Below are 18,955 nucleotides of genomic sequence, written 5' to 3' on the forward strand. Positions count from 1 at the left end.
TTAGAGTTTTACGTTTTACGAGAGAGTAAAATATAACTATAACTCGACATAATATTCATATTAAAAAAACCGAGGAATATTATCTGTATCTCTATAGAAAGTATAGTTTATATCTAACTTCGCGTTTAAATACAATTTTTCATTGTGTTGATAAAACGATAAAAGAAAAAAATACACACACACACACATATATATATATATATATATCTGTGTGTTTAAAAACAGTGTCTAAAAAAATGTCTAAAAACAAAGAATACATTGACATGACGAAAATAGAACTCCAATCGTCGATTATTAATTAGATTGACGAATAAAATAACAATAAATTTCGTCGTTAATTTAGCTTGATGTCACAAAAATAATTCGATTGTTTAATGATAATAATAATAATAATAATGATAATAATAATAATGATGATGATAATGATGCTAATAATAAACATGTATTTTCACGCGCGGAAAAACGATGACTGGAGGATTGGGGGAGGTTTAAGGGAAGATATGAATGGTGGGCGTTTGAAAACGAACTCGACTAAAAATTATTTAATATCGATGGCAATCGATAATAACAATCGATACGGCGACGATCGGAGTTCTTGCCCTCTACTTTCTCACTATCCATTCCTCGAATCGTATTATTTCTTTTTCTCCTTCTTGTTTTTTTTCTTTTCTTTTCGTTCACCCCCGTCGCAACAACGTTGTAAATACACGAACGTGTCGCGTTGGCGTGCGATTTATCGCGAAATTTATCGTCCCAACCACCCCGCCACCCTATTTTCGAAACCTCTCGATCGTCGATATGATTCCTCCTCCTCTTCCTCCTCCTCTTCTCTCTCTCTTTCTCTTTCTCTCTTTCTCTTTCTCTCTTTCTCCCTTTCTCGCACACATATACACATAGATACATACATACAGGTTCGTTCGAGAAACTCGCAGATAAATTCGTTCGAATCTATCTATCATATCCCTTGTACATGATATATGTATGTACATGATATATTTTTATGATATGCACATAGAAAGAGAGAGATATGCATATATGTATATGTATGTATATTACATATGTATGTTGTATGTGTATACGTATCTGACGAATATATAAACAGGTAGATGTATGTATTTATGTACGTGTATATAATGTACGTATGTATGTATATATGTACGTATGTATGTACTTTCGCGAACACTACTATAATTAAATCTACCTATTATTATAATTTTTTTCTTTTTCCCCACGCGAATATAATATAATATAAGCGACAGACGTACAGTAGTAGCAGTATTAATAGTAATAATAGTAGTAATATTAGTAGTAATAGTAGTGCTGTCTGTGGCTCGGACGAAAGGATCGACGATAAAACACGGCAATAAGATTCGTTCGAACAATGTTTTCTTGAACTTGTGACTACTGACAGTACGAAAATCCGATGGGAAACCATATATACTATTTTCTAAGCAACGACGAATTTACTCTTGTTTCTTTTCTTTCATAGAATATATACATACGTACGTATAACGCGTACACGTATATATATATGTATGTATTTATGTATTTATGTATGTATGTATATATGTCTGTATCTATGATAATGTGTGTGTATATATATGGATATATCGAATGGAAAATATCAGTACGTGTGAATACCTTTCTCTCGAAAAATCGCTACCACTACTTCCATTATCGAGGTGGAGAGAGGGAAAGAAATAGGAGGAGAAAATAGTGGAGAGGAGGAAGAAAAGATGGGAGAGGGGATAACCCTTCTCCATCCCTGTACGTTTCATATCGTTCGTGTACATACGATACGTATGTACGAATCTAAAACATGGCCTCTTTCTTTTTCCTCTAATGTTTCACATAAAATAGATATAGAGAAACATAGCTGGCTTACTTGACTAGGCTACATAACGAGAAAAGAAAAAAAGAATAAAATGAACAAAAAGAGAAACAAATAAAAAGAGAAGAAAAAAAGTAAAATCGTTCCATCCATCCATCAACCCATTCATACAACCAATAACCATAAGCGGCACCAATCGAATTTTTTATTTCTTTCTTTTTCTAACATATAATACTCATCTTGCTCTATCCTGTTTCGAAAAAACGCATATATGCGTCTAGGATTTCGTCATTTCGAGCATATCATACACACAAGCATATACTCATGTCAAATGCACTCATGCACACACGTACGTACGCACGCGTGTACGTACGTACTCACACAGACAAACAGACAGACAAACAAACAAACAAACAAACAGACAGACAGACAGACAGACAGATGGACAGATTCATCTGCCATCCAGATATTTAATTGCATTTCGATCGTTTTCCCGATCACGTGTGTTTACACGCATAACTTCGACGCCACCAGAAAATTTTTAACCAATCATTTTTTTTCTTTCTCTCCTACTCTCTCTTTTTCTCTTTTTCTCTCTTTCTTTTTCCTTTTTTTTTATCGTCCTTAAATATTCTTTCTATCCTCGGATTCGTTCTAAAAATTATATATATCGAAAATGGAGATAAACGAATACCCCATTGCAAATTTTCGGAGTACTTCGAATTTTTTTCTCCTATTCTTTCTTTGTTTCCTTCTTTTTTTTGTTCTTCCTTTCCTATTTTTTTTTTCTTTTTTTTTTTGCGAATCTTCTTTCTTTCTTTCTGGTATCTTCTTGTGTTGCGTCTCGATGCACGTCATTAACACACGACCGACGTTCGATTAAGACATAAGAGACGAATTATTAAATTCCTCTCTCATCTTTTATGGGGGAGGCGGTGAGGGCACCACCGCTCCTATTCACCCTGCGGGCTCTGGTCCAGGCCTGCCTCTACAAAAAAAATATATATATACATATTAGTATATGTCCCGAATTCGAGATCATTATTGAATCTATTTAATTTTTTATTTTTCATTTTTTCTTTCGTATAAGGCAGATATTAATTCATCGATTTTGAAGGACAACTTTAACAAGGATAACTTTAAGCTTTATACCAATCTCAAATTATCCTTTTGTTATTGGGATCGGAAGTAATAAATTTTTAAGAAGTTCCACATGCTATTTTCCAAATGTGATTAAGTTAATACAGGGCAGTGACATAAAAATAAAAGAAAAAAGAATACAGAATAACAAGTAAAATTTTTTAATCGTGAAAAGAGAAAATGAAACACTTTTTGAGTTACGTTTGATATGTATACGTATGATGGTGTGTGTAGTTACTTCTTTTTTTGCTTTTCCTTTTTTTTTATCTATAAACGTTTAATAAAAAGAAAATGTGGGGAAAAAAATGATCTTGTAACTCGTACGTACATATGTGGTCGGTAAAGCGATGGTAATTTTGCGTTTCCTCTTTTTAATAACTAATCCTTTTCACTCACCTACACAAACCATTCGTCCTTTTGGCTGGAGGAGATGTCACTGTGAAAAGAAGGAAAAATACATTTGCGGAATGAGTTCGTTAAAAGGAGGTTAAATTTCTCGATAAAGTCGGATCGAGAGAAAGAGAGACAGAGAGTAAGGACACTCTCGTTAATTAAATAGAAAATACTTTTGAACTAATATTAACGTATTCGTTTTATCATGTCTATTTTACTTTGCGTTTAGGAAACCTGCTTTTTAGCGTTTGTTAATATTCGAACGAGAAAACCGCGGTTCGAACTTTCTATGATATTAGATATTATTTAAAAAATCTATTTCTACTTGCTCGACAACCACGAAATAATTTCATTATTCATTATCAATACACCTAATTAATTTCTTTTAATAGACAGTATCGGTCAAAAGTTCCTAAGCGGTTTAAAAAAAATTTATTCCTTTTCGAAATCCTTCCAAGCTAACTTTTTTATCTGATTATAAAACTACGAGCTTTGATACTTTTTTATAAAACCACTTAGGAACTTTTCCAGTAGTATTTTCTATAGAATACTGTATTATACACGATATTATTTCTATATTTATATTACAATGAAGTATAAAATGTAACGAAATAATTTCATCTCTCATCTTTTCTTTGATCTCCATATACAATATATTAGAATAATGATCTCTATATACTATGCTTAAAAATTTTCGTTTCCATATACGATGTCTATAATTTAGAAATTTATTCTCTTTCTATATGTAATATGTTAGAATGACGATTTAAAAAAAGGAAAAAGAAACAATTACAAAGAAAGAAAGAAAGACAAACACACACACACACATATATATATATATATACACACAATATAAATGATCAATACCTATCGGAACCGTGGCTCCTCACTTTGCCTGGCAGTAGAGGCGGACCCGGGCCTCGCTGTGCCCGAGCCTGAGGCCCGCAGGGCGCAGCCAGTTTCCCGGCCGTGGGAGGGTCGTAGCCCCCGTTAGCCCGTGTCCTAATCCCGAGCTGAAGTTCCCGAGGGGGCTCAGAGTTCCTGTGGTCGCTTTCAACGTGGTCATGCCCACTGGCAGACCTGCGCTCGCTCCGTTCGATCCGTACATCTGTTGCACTGAAATGCCGTAAAACACATCAGTTTTGTCACGTCACCATCATTACTATTCCTTCGTGTCGAGTTTCTACTAGAAAACGAAAACTCATTCGAGTTGAGCGTCACTCGACAAAAGTTACGTCGACTACTACTTTGTTGTTCGACGAAATTCATGTCGACTGTCACTCGACAAAACTCATGGTGACGATAAATCTACTCGTTTTCCTCGTCGTACACGTAAATACTTACGTATATTTCTCTACTTTATTGACCAAACTTTTCTGCCGACACATCGTGAATAGAAAAGAGAAAGAAAAAAGTAAAGACGATATTGATTCGTTTACCTCAATGAAAATTATTTATCTCTTTATCTTTCTCTTTCTCTCTACCTTTCTCTCTCTCTCTCTCTCTCTCTCTCTCTCTCTTTGTTTCTGTTTATTACTTCATTAAACAAATAAAATTTTATTTTAAAATAAGGAAAGAAAAAATTAAGAAAAGAAAAAATTAAAATAAAAAGGAGGAAAAAGAACGATCTTTTATATTCAATTTTATTTTTAGAATCGACACGATTACCTTTACGAGATGCAAATATAACTGTGAGAGAGAAACGATAGTCGTTATCGATTCGCAGTTCGAGCTAGATACGTTTTTATCCTGTGTAAAAAGGTCGGAGAATCGAGGACGGAGAGTGACTGGCTCTTTTTTCCTTCTCTCTCTTTTTTTCTTTCTTTTTTTTTTATCTAGGATTAGCTCTTTCCCTTTTTCTTTCATTTTTTATTAATCCCGGAACAGACTAATTTTTATTACAGATATTTTAGGTATGGATCGACATCATAAATTCGGACGAAACGTGGATAAATAGATGTATAAAGAGAGAGAGAGAGAGAGAGAGAGAGAGAGAGAGAGAGAGAGAGAGAGAGAGAGAGAGAGAGAGAGAGAGAGAGAGAGAGAGAGAGAAAGAGAGAGAGAGATCCACATTTTCTTTTGTATTATTTAGTAGGACAACAAACATACACCGGTCATCAAGATAGTCGAAATAAAGTCTACTTTATGCTTGAGAAAATCCAGGTCGAATGGATTTCTCTCTTCGGTAAGAAAAGCTTCATTGTAAAGAGAAAGAGAGAAAGAGATAGATAGAGATACAAAGAGAGAAAGAGAGAGAGAGAGAGAGAAAGACAGAGAGAGAGAGAGAGAGAGAAAGAGAGAGAGAAGGAGGGAGAGACATAGAAAGAGAGAATGCGTTTAACGTGCAACGATTTTTTGGCGCGGACAAATTCCAATGTTACCGGGAAAATCTATGCGAGGAACGTGAGCCAATGAAATGACATGCTATCTCAAGTAGACCACTACTACTACTATCACTACTATTACTACTACTACTACTAGTAGTACTAGTAGTAATAGAGAACGAGCCCGTTATCTTAAAACTTTCGACCTTACTCAACATCCTTCGAAACTATGGTCACGCCTTAGCAAGGAGCATATCCTTCTGTTCGTTGCGTACGTGTTTCCAATATTTTAGTAGGAGAAAACATTTCTCTTGCAAACAGACGTTCTTTAATGTCGTACATATCTTTAAACGGTTTGCGATTGTATGTGTATGCAAAAGAGTTTCTATTCTTTTATTTCTATTTTTTCTTTTTATTAATGAATTTCATCGCTCTCCAAGAATTATTAATTTCCAAAACTTCCAACTGTCATTAATAATATTTCTAGATAAACGAACGAAAGACGCGTTCGCGGATATTTGTATAAATTCTTCGAAAGAGAAAAAAATTGATCGATCTGCGGTCGTAAGATAATAATGATGAAAATATAGATATTTATAAATAATATAAAATATGGAAAGTATAAGAGGAAATAAATGGATGAAATAGAACGTGAAATAGAACGATCAAGATCTGTTGTCGATTTTTTTTTCTCGCTTGATATGCCTCGTCTTGATATACGATCAGTTTCCTTCGCCTTCCTCCTGGTCTCAACCTCAACGCGAAGCCTTGAATTTTCGAGCGACTCGTCTCTCTGCACAACGATAAGAGGAAGAGGAAGGTGGAAGAAGAAGGAAAGAAGGAAGTGGAAGTCCTTTTCTCGAGAACACGAAAACGTGACTCTTGGACTAGTCGTACGAGTCGCGTATCGCGACATATCGTGGCCGCTCCTCCGACCAAAGTAGATTTTCCTGAATGTCACAGGCAAAGGAAGAAGAGGACTAGAGAAAGAGGAAAAGAAGGAAGAAGAGACGGAAAAGGACGAAGAGGAGGATGGAAAGGATGAGGAAGAGGAGGAGACGTATAGATCGGAATATGTATGAGCCGACCTACCGTGAGATCGTGTTTTCCGGAATCCTTGCGTCTGAGTTGCAGTAGCGCAGCATTTCCGTCTCTTCCGTAAGCAGCTTTTAGGGGATTGCATGCGAAAGCAACGAATACGCGAAAAAAATGGAGCTTGCTAGACAGACGGCAAAAATATTCCACAAGAGTATCGGGGGAGGAGAAAAAAAGACGGAAAATAAAAAAAAAAAGAAAAATAGGTGAAAGTCAACATCAAAACTAACTCCTACGGTATCGCAAACAAAACAAAACAATAAAGAAAAAGAAGAAAGTAATGATTCTTTAGAAAAGATCGATTTGTTTCAAGTCAAGAGCCGGATTAATTACGTTCGAGATTTTTGTTTTCTTTTTTTCTTTTTTTGCACAGCCTTCCATAATTTCTAAGGATTAAATCGATATGTCTGCCGCCTGAAATCTGTCTACTTTGAATTTGAAATATGTAACTATATATATATATATATATATATAAAAATAGTTATTTAAGGCAGGAACGTATTTAGTATTCCTAAATAGATCCAGCTCGAATTTAATCCTATAACGACAGAGAGTAGAAGCCGATAGTACAACGGACAATCGGATAATGAGTGTACGACCGGTAATGAGCTTATTCGTAATTACGCACTGCGTTGCCTACTACTGCACATGGAATAATTGTTATTCGACGATCATAGCTAGCTAACGCGACACTTCGGCCAATAATGATAATCGATTATGTCAGGCTCTCAACGAACACGCTGCACCAATTGTTCCTCTTGCTAAATTTATTTATCGTTCGATCCTATAATACCAATTAACTTGGACCGTTTCATTTGTTGAGACATTAAAGAGCAAGCTTTACAAAAATAAATAATTTAAAGAAAAATAAATAAATAAATAAAAGACAATTCTGATATTTCTTTGATATTCGACAAATTGCTACGATAATATTTAAAATCCATACAGATAATATAAGTATTTGTATTTTATTATTTGTATTTTATTATTATTAGTGATATTAATTTCTCATCCTCGTAATCTACTTAAATACTAATTTTAATTGTAGTTTACTTTTTATCCTTTTTTTAAATCTTAATTAATTAAATATAGATATATATATTTCGATTAAGATCTATGTTATTTTATTGTAAAGCCGAAACGATTTATTAAGGAAAAATTATGTTAAGCGGATTAATGTTTACATCAATCTAATCCAATCGAATTTTAATTATTTATATATATATTTTTTTTTATCTTGATTAATGAAATATACAATTCGATTAGATTTACATCCAAGCGAAACGATTTATTGGCTTAATCTTAATCGAAAAAAGTACAAGAAAATATTTAATGTTATATCGATTGCGTTAATAATAAAACTTACGATTAACTTACTCTTTCTTTCTCCTTCTCCTTCTTACTAAAACAACAAGTTGAATGACCGCAAAAGAAAGTTTATGTTCGGATTCTCTCTCATAAGTTTATCCAATAAATAAGAAATTCTAGAGTAATATAGGCTTTCTGGTATCTACTGAGACCTATCTATCATCCAATTACTATTTCCACAAGAACCTCTTATCGTTCGTAACCATAAGCTTGAGGCTATCCATTTACCAAGAGAGTATCGTACGCATTCCGCACGCGTTTATCGGAAGGAAATCGCGTTCCTTACTTTTGTAAAAAAGCCATCTTGTATAATATTAGATAATATATTTACTTTTATCAAGTATACCCTTAGGCTACTCATTATTCGTGTTTAAAGTTCAGGCAAATTGTTTATACGTAATTTTTTAAGAAAGTTGTTCTACGATCAAATGAATATAAATTAGATATATTAAATAAAAGTTAATATATATATATATATATGTATATATATATTTGAATATTACGATATTATTATTCAAATATATCAATTTCTGTTGAATTGACTTTTGGCAAAGAATAATAGAGATTATTAAAATAAGCAAGATTAATAAAACTTCAACGTGAAATTATCGATATAACTATATACGCGTTATTTTTCTTTTCTACTCTTTTATCTTTTGGTTAGTTTCCAAAGTACAAAATTCTCTCTCTCTCTCTCTCTCTCTGTCTTTCTTTCTCTCTTTATCTTTATCTTTATATTTATCTTTCTCTTTCTTTTGATGTCCCATGTTAACGTAAATGTTCTCTTAACACGAGAAAACTTCGAACGTAACTTTGTTCCTGGACCGACACTTCACGATCTTCCAGCAACACTTTCAAGAATAAAGATTTGCTTCAAAGTTTTAACATCGTTCTACTTGTATCGTGATATAGTTTCTTGGAAAATGGTACTTAAAACAATTATTATTGCTATTATATAAGAAAGAAAATTAATTAGGTCGATCATCGAAAAGGATATTATTATAGAAAAGTTTTCTTATTTAAAATCTTAACACTTTAAAATTTATTAAAAGTTAAGAAGATCTACGTATCGATATATTAATTCTAAGAAAGATTATAATGCCATATATGCATTTTAATAAAAATTCAAACATGTAATAATTTATATTACTATTGTTAGAAGAAGAAAATTAATTAGATAAGTCGTATTCGATTTCGCAAAAAGAAAAGATGTTTCTTTTATTTATTTCTTTTTATTTTTTATTTTATTCCCTACAATTCTCTAAATCTTTGAAATATGTAAGGTCACGAATTAAAAGACCAATCGCAAATTAGTATCAAGTGCAACCTGTTGCTCCGTTCGAGAGAAAGAGAAAGAGAAAGAGAGAGAGAGAGAGAGAGAGAGAGAGAGAGAGAGAGAGAGAGAGAGAGAGAGAGAGAGAGAGAGAGAGAGAAACGGACTTCGGTTTTAAAGCTACGAGGATTGATTTTTCTCGAGAGATTACTCGACAGTACCCAAACTCTGTCTCTCTCTCTCTCTCTCTCTCTCTCTCTCTCTCTCTCTCTCTTTGATTTTCTTTTTTTCTTCTATTTTTTTCTTCCTTCCTTTTTTTTTTATTTTTTATTCGTCTCATCTTTTCCATCACGTAGTGACGAGTAACGAGATGCTCGTTAGGTAACTAACGAATTGTTTGGACACAATCCAAACGTGGCTTGCAGTTTGATTAATATATTTAATCTTGGAGATGCGCCATTTTACTCTTTGAAAGAATCCTAATTCCTTTCGATCCATATAATAAAAATAAAAAATATTGCCGCATTAGATATCCTATAATTTTATCAAAAAAAAAAAAGAAAAAGGAAAAAAGAAAGAAAGGAAAAGAAAAATTATTTCTAATAATCTCACTATTTAATTCGACGTATATTAATTATCTCGAATAATTAATTCTCTCTTACCGTTTAATTAATTCATCTTAATTCTAATGCAACTATTAATTATTACTAACGATCTAAATATAACGGCATAAGTATATCTATGTACATACTTATATATATATATATATATATATACACACATGTATATAACGAGAACTAATAAAATACCTCTATTAAAATCATTTTAATCAAAATACATAAAGGAGGTAAAAATTTAGCTAATTGAATAATAATAATAAGAATAATAGTAATAATAATAATAATAATAATAATAATAATAATAATAATAATAATAATAATAATAAATTATTTCCAAACGAACTCGCTTAATTATTCATTTACGTTCTCTTATCTCGAACATTATCGTAACGTTCTTTTATTCACATTCGATGTGAAACGAACGATCGATAAAGAATTTTACTCGCGAGTATGTTATACACGTCCTAGTTCTATTACGCTCGTCGGAGCAGTATATCGATTAGCACTACCGGGTGTCTACGATACACACACACACATACATATACATATATATACATGGACCTGCTGCTGCTGCTGCTGTTGCTGCAATTGGAACGACTCTTCTCTCTCGACGAGAATGAATGAAGGAGAGAGAGAAAGAGAGAAAGACTCACGATAAACACACAAAACGATCCTGGCCAGCACTCTACGATTTATTACACACGCGTGAATATTAAACGGAATATCGAACGTTTATCATGGTATATAACGTATCTTGTATATATATATGTGTGTGTGTGTGTATGTGTGTATGTATGTATATGTATACGATATATATGCTTTTATATACTCATGCTTTTTACCATTTGCACGTCTACTATATATGCATATAATCCTGGCTCACTTCGATCGACGAACAAAATTTAGGAGAAACACTTTTTACTAGCTTATTCTCTCTAACAACGATAATAATAACGACAACGACGACACGATGACAACGACGATATGAGGATGACGATAACAACGACAATGACTATAACAGCGATGACTATAACTACAAACGAACTTTTACGTAATTATGTATACGTTTGTAGATCGTAAAAGAAAAGAAAATTTGACACGGTTTAATATTTGAACAGATTGTACATTAATCTTAAAGTATTTTAATAAAATACTTAAAGATTTATAATTAAAATTTAGAAATAATAAAAATACTTAAGTTAAGGATTTACGATTAACCATGTAAGGTACGTCTTCGGGACTAACTAAAAACATTCCTTCGGCATAAGGACTTTGAGATTTAGTTCTAACTAGATGAAATCCCTTGTATCTTCGATCAACTTTGTCGCCAGCTAAAACAGCCGGATATCTCGGTGGACAAAGACCCAATAAATACGGTAAAAAGCCAGGACACGGCCATCCCCAGAAACCTTTATCGGAGTTAATAGATTCGGCGAAATATTCGGCCGATCGATGATGATTACATCCAAATGGATTTCTATTTTCCCAACATCCTGGTTGATTAACACCACCGTTCATATAGAAATCTATATGACCGCTTGGTTCGAGCTTCCCTTGGATAAAGGCGTTGGTATGATAAACATCAACGAAATTGGCATCGCTAGAATCGAGTTTTTCATCGTTATCAACAGCTACGAAAAGTGGCATGGCTGGATCGAGCCCGGTTATCCTCTCCAATTTATACGGTTTAAGATAATTAGCGGAAAATGCTGGTACGTGTGCGCCCAAACTGAATCCAATGACATGTAGATCCTTAGCACCGTGAAACTCGAGTCTTCTTATCAATTGTGCTAAACATTGACCAACGTGTGGAACGTTGTAAACAGCGATTGGATAACACGGTCCTACGGCTAACCTATTCCAATCAATTGCGATTAAATTATATTCTCCTTTCTTGAGATATTCATCCTTGACTTCGACCAGACTGCTCATTTGCATATCGGAATTGTAACCGTGAACTATTATCTTCGTTGGATTAGACGAATTAAAATAGGTTACGTCGAGATTCGAATCCGTCTCGGTAACAACGATTCTCTGTCCCTTAAATGGATTATCACGAGTGTATAAAAAGAATGTCACCTCGTCGTCGGGACAAGTTTGATTGGTATTAACCAAACATGGACCGATAAAGTAATCCTTGCTTATATCATTGTCAACGTTGCCAACCACAATCTGATTAACCTCGATAGCTCCGATCGTCGGATTCTTTACGACGATAAACAAGAGGAAAACGGCGAGCACTAGCTCGCTAAGATTAAATCTAGTATTCTCCTGTGACATCTTCGACGATCTCATTGGCCTTGGAAGTCCTTTCAGACTGGAGAAGAAGATTCCACCAGTGTATCCACCTCTGTAAATGGTCCTCTTCTTCGGTTCGTCTCTCTTATTCTCCACGAGGACGTCGTCGTTCAAGCTTCGCGACGAAACTGTCCGCCGCGAAACGTGCTGCTCTTTGCCGAGGGAAACCTCACGATGGATAAGCACGTATCGAGCGCACCTCCACGAGCTTCGAATCCCTAAAGAGAGGTACACAACGATACCGAGACATTTGCGACGTTGTTAAAGGACGGCGGTCGAACCGATGAACGCACAGCATATATATGTATATGTATATATATGTATGCGTGTGTGTGTGTGTGTGTGTGTGTATGTGCATATGTGTGTATGTATATATATATACTCCTATATATATCGTACATAAATAAATATGTGTGCGTATCTATATATAGGGTGACTCGATCATTATTTACCAATAGGAAAATTATTACTTTGCCATTATAAATAATAACGTGAATTAATTCATCTTACGCAATGTAATATAAATTATTTACTTAAAAGTGATATGTAATGTAAAAAGTGGAGGAAGAATGATCAATTAAAACGTCAATAAAGTCTGTGGAAAAATTTAGAATTCATTCGATGTTATCATTATCTAATCTATTTTCTTTTCATTTATACGTATATATGCCATACTAAAGATAAGAATCTTATCGTATAGTTTCTTAAAGGAACGTAACTGCCGAACTATAATAACATTTTATTTCACCTGGCAAATGATTATTGATTCACCCTATATATGTCACAACATCCACATACACTTTGATATGCCTAATGTGTGAAAGTGAAATATGTATGTGTATGATGTATGTATATCTCTCTAAATAAATACTTAGATATAATTCGATGGAGAACACGTGATGTCCGCATCACGTTATTTTATAGAAGTTAGCAATGATTATGACCGTGACATAATAAACAGCAATTATTTTCGAGAATATTGTTTTATCGGAATGATAAGCATTACATGACGTATAATGAACATTACGAAATATTTGATAATTAAAATCAATGAAAAATGATTGAAGAAAAGAATAAAGAAGAAAGAAAAAAAAAAAAGAAAAAAAATAGAAAGATAAACAAAGAGTATTAACTATTTGCTTTGGGAGTGAATTCTCGTTACGTTTAACGATTCGTTTCATTTTCTCGTTCTCTTTGCCATTGAAATTGGCGTGGTTACGAAATCGCTGGTTGGAAATGGTAATGAGATGCATTTGAAAGAGCGTTTGTGGTTAGAAAGAGAGTTGAGCTAGAGAGTAGCCAATTAGAAGTCGATGCCTTTGATTTACACTGCGGACAAGACAATCCCGTTCGCGTGACTGCCTTCACTAACATCGAAGCTTGCTTTGAATAAATACGATAACAATTTCCTTTTCTATATGCTTTCTAAGTATTATATATTTATGGCTATTACTAGCATAGAATAACAAATTGTTCCTTCGATTTGTTTATTAACAAAATTCATTTGTTTATTAACAATTTATTAATTTACGTAATTTTATAAATTAGTCATAATCTGAATCTTTTCATTGATAAAATAAGATGAACTTAGTTCGTGTGAATTTGTTTATAACAAATTGTTTATAACAAATTGTTAATTAATTATTAACAATAGGCTGAAAAAATAGAGAAAATTTTGCCCTTTAAAACGGTATTTGAATCAAGTCTCTACGATTTTTAGATCCAGAGATATTTACGTTAATACACTTACCCATATAATTTCATTCAAATTAGCTCGGTGACACACTGACCTATATAAATTCCAAGAATTTACGCATCCCAGCTGACCGAATTACTACTACTACTACTACTATTACTACGAACAGCTGTACTGGACAAATTATGAATGGAAATCTTTCGAAGGCGATATCTCTGGAACGAAAAGTCGTAGAGACTTGATTGAAAAACCATTTTAAAGTATAATTTATTCTTTGTTTATTTAAATATTTAAACAATATGGGTATAATAAAATCGATTTTGTTAATAATTTTTAAAATCGAATTTTTTCTTTTCTTTCATAATAAAAAGATAATTACGATGAGATAAATTATATTTTTTATTATAATTATGTAAATTTCATTTTGTTTATTTAAAATAAAAAAATAGATCTTTTAATAATCGCCAATATACGAAATTGAATATTTTTTTCGCAATAAGAACGTAACTGTGATGAAGTTATAGCAAGTTAAATACAAAAAAGTCTTTGCTAAGTCTTGGCTAAATCGAGCTACATTAACGTAATCCTGATGAATACGGAAGCTTATTATCAAACAATTAGCGAATACCTAATCATGTATAATAGATACATACTACGATGATGATAATCCTAAGTAAAGACAAAAGTTTTTTATATTATAATCCATTTTTCTATTCGATAAATTTCTAAAACAATTAACCCAAAATTCAATATTAGAATATTTAGATGAAATATCTAACAAGATGATTGGAATGCTAACAATAAATATATACGATGAAAGCTCTAATCAAAATCGAAAGCTTATCACGTTCGAAAATTAGAATACATTCTTTCTAATTTACAAAAGAGCTATAAGAATTCAACATTAAAAAAAAAAAAAAGAGAGATAAAATGAATTATAAAATTTAACACATAGAACGAGACGATCAGAATAATACAAATGACAAGTAATAATTATTCCTCTATTTGTTTCGGAAGTAAAAACTCGTGAAAGTGGACATCAAATCGCTCAGGAGAGAGAGAGGGAGAAAGAGGAGAGAGAGAGAGAGAGAGAGAGAGAGAGAGAGAGAGAGAGAGAGAGAAACGTGCCGACTGTTCGGTGAAACTAGTTTGCGTTCTCATCGACAAGGACAATGGCTCTGAACTTTCGCGGTGGTACGTTCGGTGAATCTCGATTAGTTTTAAAAACACTTTTACATTCAAACAAACGTCCTAATTACGTTCACTTCGAAGTAATTATCGCTATGAGAAAGTCAAACGACCTACATTATCGCATTGCGAATAGATTTTCGTTTCGATTCATTCTCAATTTTCTACCAAGAATACAAAATTTCTTTCTCTCTTTTTTCTTTTCTTTCTTCTTTCTTTTTTTTTAAATCCCAATAATAATTATAATCTCGATATATTCTTACAATTAGTCAAATATTATTTTCATTCAATCCTTTACACTCCACAACTAGTAACATTGTTAGCAACGTTGTTCGTTTTTAATCATGTTAATAAGAATGTAAATAATTATTGGACAATACCTTAACTTTGATAATTATTTCTTATATACGCATGTTCTCGTAAATTAATAAGAATGAAAAAGTTAATGATAAGCTTTTTTTAAAAAATTCTATTTCTTTTTTTCCTTCTTTTTTCTCCTTAGAATCGATTATCTCTATTGGCACGAAACGAAAAATAAGAATCAAAAAAGAAAAGAAAAATAAATAAAAATAAAAAAAAGAAGAGAGCAAGAAAATGTACGAAACATAAACGATTGAAATATCTCTCTCTCTCTCTCTCTCTCTCTCTCTCTCTCTCTCTCTCTCTCTCTCGTACAAATAATATCTCGTTCGAAAAGAAAAGTCAAATTCAAAGTTGGCTAATTATACCGTGCGGCACAACGAATTACATAATATAATTGCATTGTCCGAACGGAAGGCATCGATGCGAGCGAGCGGGCGAGCGAGCTAGTGGGCGAGCGAACGAGCATGCGAGCGTTTCCGCATGCGGAATTATTTCGATATATGTACGCGCAAATTGACAATTATATCTACCTGTATATAGCTTTGGTGATACCGACTGGAATCGGTTGGATTAAATGAAAGAGATTTTTAGATTCGTATCCATCCACGACGGATTTATCTAAAAAAAATTGAATTATTAAAAAAAAATAAATAAATAAAAAAAACCGAAAAAAAGGATTGAAAAACGAAACAAGAAGAGAGAAAGAGTGAGTGAGACAAAGAGACAAAAAATAAACATGGAAATAACAATTCGTTTCCTGCAAGGAACATGAGAGAATTCGTAGCGTTCGTTCGAGGGTCGATCGATTTCGAGAAGACAAGAGGATATAGAGAAAGAGAAGGTGAGCTAGCGAATAGGGATGGAAGGGAGAGGGAGGCGAAAGAGAAAGACGCACGACGTGACCGAAGCAAGCCGCCTCGAATGCCGAAGGGAACGTTTCGTGTAGATTAAAAGACAGCGCCCTCCGGCCTTAATTTCCGTCCTACGAATAATTCAAGCATTCTCTGTTTCTCTCACTCCCTCCCTCTCTTTCTCCCTCTCACTCTACCCTCTCTCTCTCCCTCTCTTTCTCTCCCTCTCTCTTACTCTTTCTCTCTTTTACTTTCTCTCTCTCTTTCTCTCTCTCTCTCTCTCTCTCTCTCTCTCTGTCTCTATCTGTTTTTAACGAAGAAGGGTCTACGATTTCGTAGGTTCGAGGACCCTTTCTAAAGTTTACACTCGTCGTAGACGCAAAACTCTAATAAATCTTGCTACGTCCTAACCGTTATCAAGTCTACTTCGCTCCATTAAATCGGAGGACGACGACACAGCAACTTTCTCATTCCCTCTCCTTTTCTTCCATCCCTTTCTCCTTCTCCCTCCAATCACTCACTCACTCACTCATTCACTTTCTCTCTCCCTCTCTCTTTCTCTCTCTTTGTCTGAAGCAGATGAAAGTCGAAGTTTTGAAATTCACGCTTTAACGCGTAACTTTAGTGACTTGTCGGGAATGAGTGAATTTGTTTATTGATTTTTTTCAATGAATGCGAATATATATATATATATATGCGTGTGTATGTGTGCGTGTGTGTTAATAATGATCGAATATTATATAAGAAAATATTGTTATTTTTTTATAGACAAATGATTCGAAAAATATGTGACGATATATTGCGATATGAAAATATATGAATCTAGAAATATATTAGGTCTACCTGTTCTCTTTTATTTTAATTTATTTTATTTTTACTTTTCAATTTCATTTTTATTTCTAGCTCAAAGTAACTCGTGCATAGAAGGATTTTTTAGATATAATAAAATCTTTGACATACCTAATATATATTTATATGTGTGTGTGTATATATATATATATATATATATATATATATATATGTATACATTATATATGTATGCAAATAAATGACGTCGATGAAAAGTAGAGGATTTGGATTTCGAGCTTCGCGAGTTTCCAATTATTATCTTGATATATGCGAAGCGACTAAATATTTGATTTTTAAGCCGAGCACACACAAGCGCGAAATAATACGGGTTGGGCGATCGCGAGAGTGCGTCCTTTGATCATTGGCTCGACCCTCGTCCCCTCTTCTTTCGAGTCGAGGTATTCCTCTCGTAAAAAATTGCATATAAACCTTTACAAAACGAACTGAACAAAACACAAAACGAGCCTTTATGTTATAATCATTGGAAATATGTTTCATTTGTCCAACCAAATTGGAACTTTTATCAACCCGATTGTATGCAAACGAACAAACATATTATATATATATACATATATACATATATATATATATATATGTATGACTATTTATGTGTACATATAGGAGTTGTATATTCAATTAAGATAATCATAATAATTGCTATTATTTCAGTTCTACTTCGTTCGCAAAGATTTATACGGCAATATGGTAAAGGTCGATTTAAAATTAAAAAATATTTTATTCAAAAGATATGGTGCACGAGAATAAATACATTATATTTATATATACATGCATTTATGTCTTCTAATTTAATATGGAAGCAATTAATTGTTCCTGAATCTCTTTATTAATACATTATAATTTTCGTTCCTTTCTTTTTTTTTTCTTTTTTAATTAAAAATGTCTCTTCATTATATCTATAACAAATATATATTTATTCTCGATAACCAGAAGCAAGGAACTACAACGAAAACGAAAACGACGACGATGATGACAACGACAACGACAACGACAACGACGACATCAAAACCATCGATCGGTCTAGGCTAAAACGGAGGGTGGTTTTTCGTGACTTACATGGGAAGCTGACAGGGGGGTGAGTTTGAGCATTGTGCGCATTATGGGGGTGCCTCGGGGTCGAGGCTCGCTGTCTACAAAAGCAGAGAACTGCCGCCGTAACCAGACCAACCATACTCAAGAGCAGGAAAACGAAGGCAACCGCGAACCAGGTCGTCTGCATACCCAGGATCGTCGATGCCTCGGAGTCTATAACAAACGAAAAATATTATATCCCACTATTTAAATATTATAATCTATTTCGTTCAATAAAAATAAATATTTTTGTGATTACGACAGAAAGAAGAAATATTATATATTACGAAACAAATCAATTTTCGACTATAATGAAATGTTCACGACGTTACTTGTTCAACGAGAATATAAATCTTGTAATAAACTTATATGAAATTTCCAAGAGAAATCTCGTAATGAATATCGATATATTAAATTTCCATTTAATTTTCTATGTATTTATGCAATTTTCTACGTAGAAAATCTTGTAACAAATATTACATCTATATATATATATATACATACGCCTGTTATACATTATACTGTACTAGAAATAAAAAATGAAATGAAATAAGTATTATATATAAAATATACAATT

The 18,955-nt window shown here is 33.1% G+C and overlaps 1 protein-coding gene across 4 annotated transcripts in view; it reads right to left on the reverse strand.

The window, feature by feature from the left end:
• Positions 1–11,121: 11,121 nt before the first annotated feature.
• The window catches only part of LOC122635628, a 110,017-nt gene continuing 102,183 nt past the window's right edge, over positions 11,122–18,955 (reverse strand). For all 4 annotated transcript variants that reach the window (XM_043826037.1, XM_043826039.1, XM_043826038.1 and 1 more), the window contains 2 exons: positions 18,364–18,552; positions 11,122–12,560 (listed from right to left, as the gene is read on the reverse strand). In XM_043826037.1, coding sequence (XP_043681972.1) covers positions 11,239–12,560; positions 18,364–18,552 — 1,511 coding nt within the window. In that variant the 3' untranslated portion in view covers positions 11,122–11,238. The remainder of the gene's footprint in view (positions 12,561–18,363; positions 18,553–18,955) is intronic.

Source organism: Vespula pensylvanica, chromosome 18, assembly GCF_014466175.1.
Source record: "Vespula pensylvanica isolate Volc-1 chromosome 18, ASM1446617v1, whole genome shotgun sequence".
Lineage (NCBI taxonomy): Eukaryota > Metazoa > Arthropoda > Insecta > Hymenoptera > Vespidae > Vespula > Vespula pensylvanica.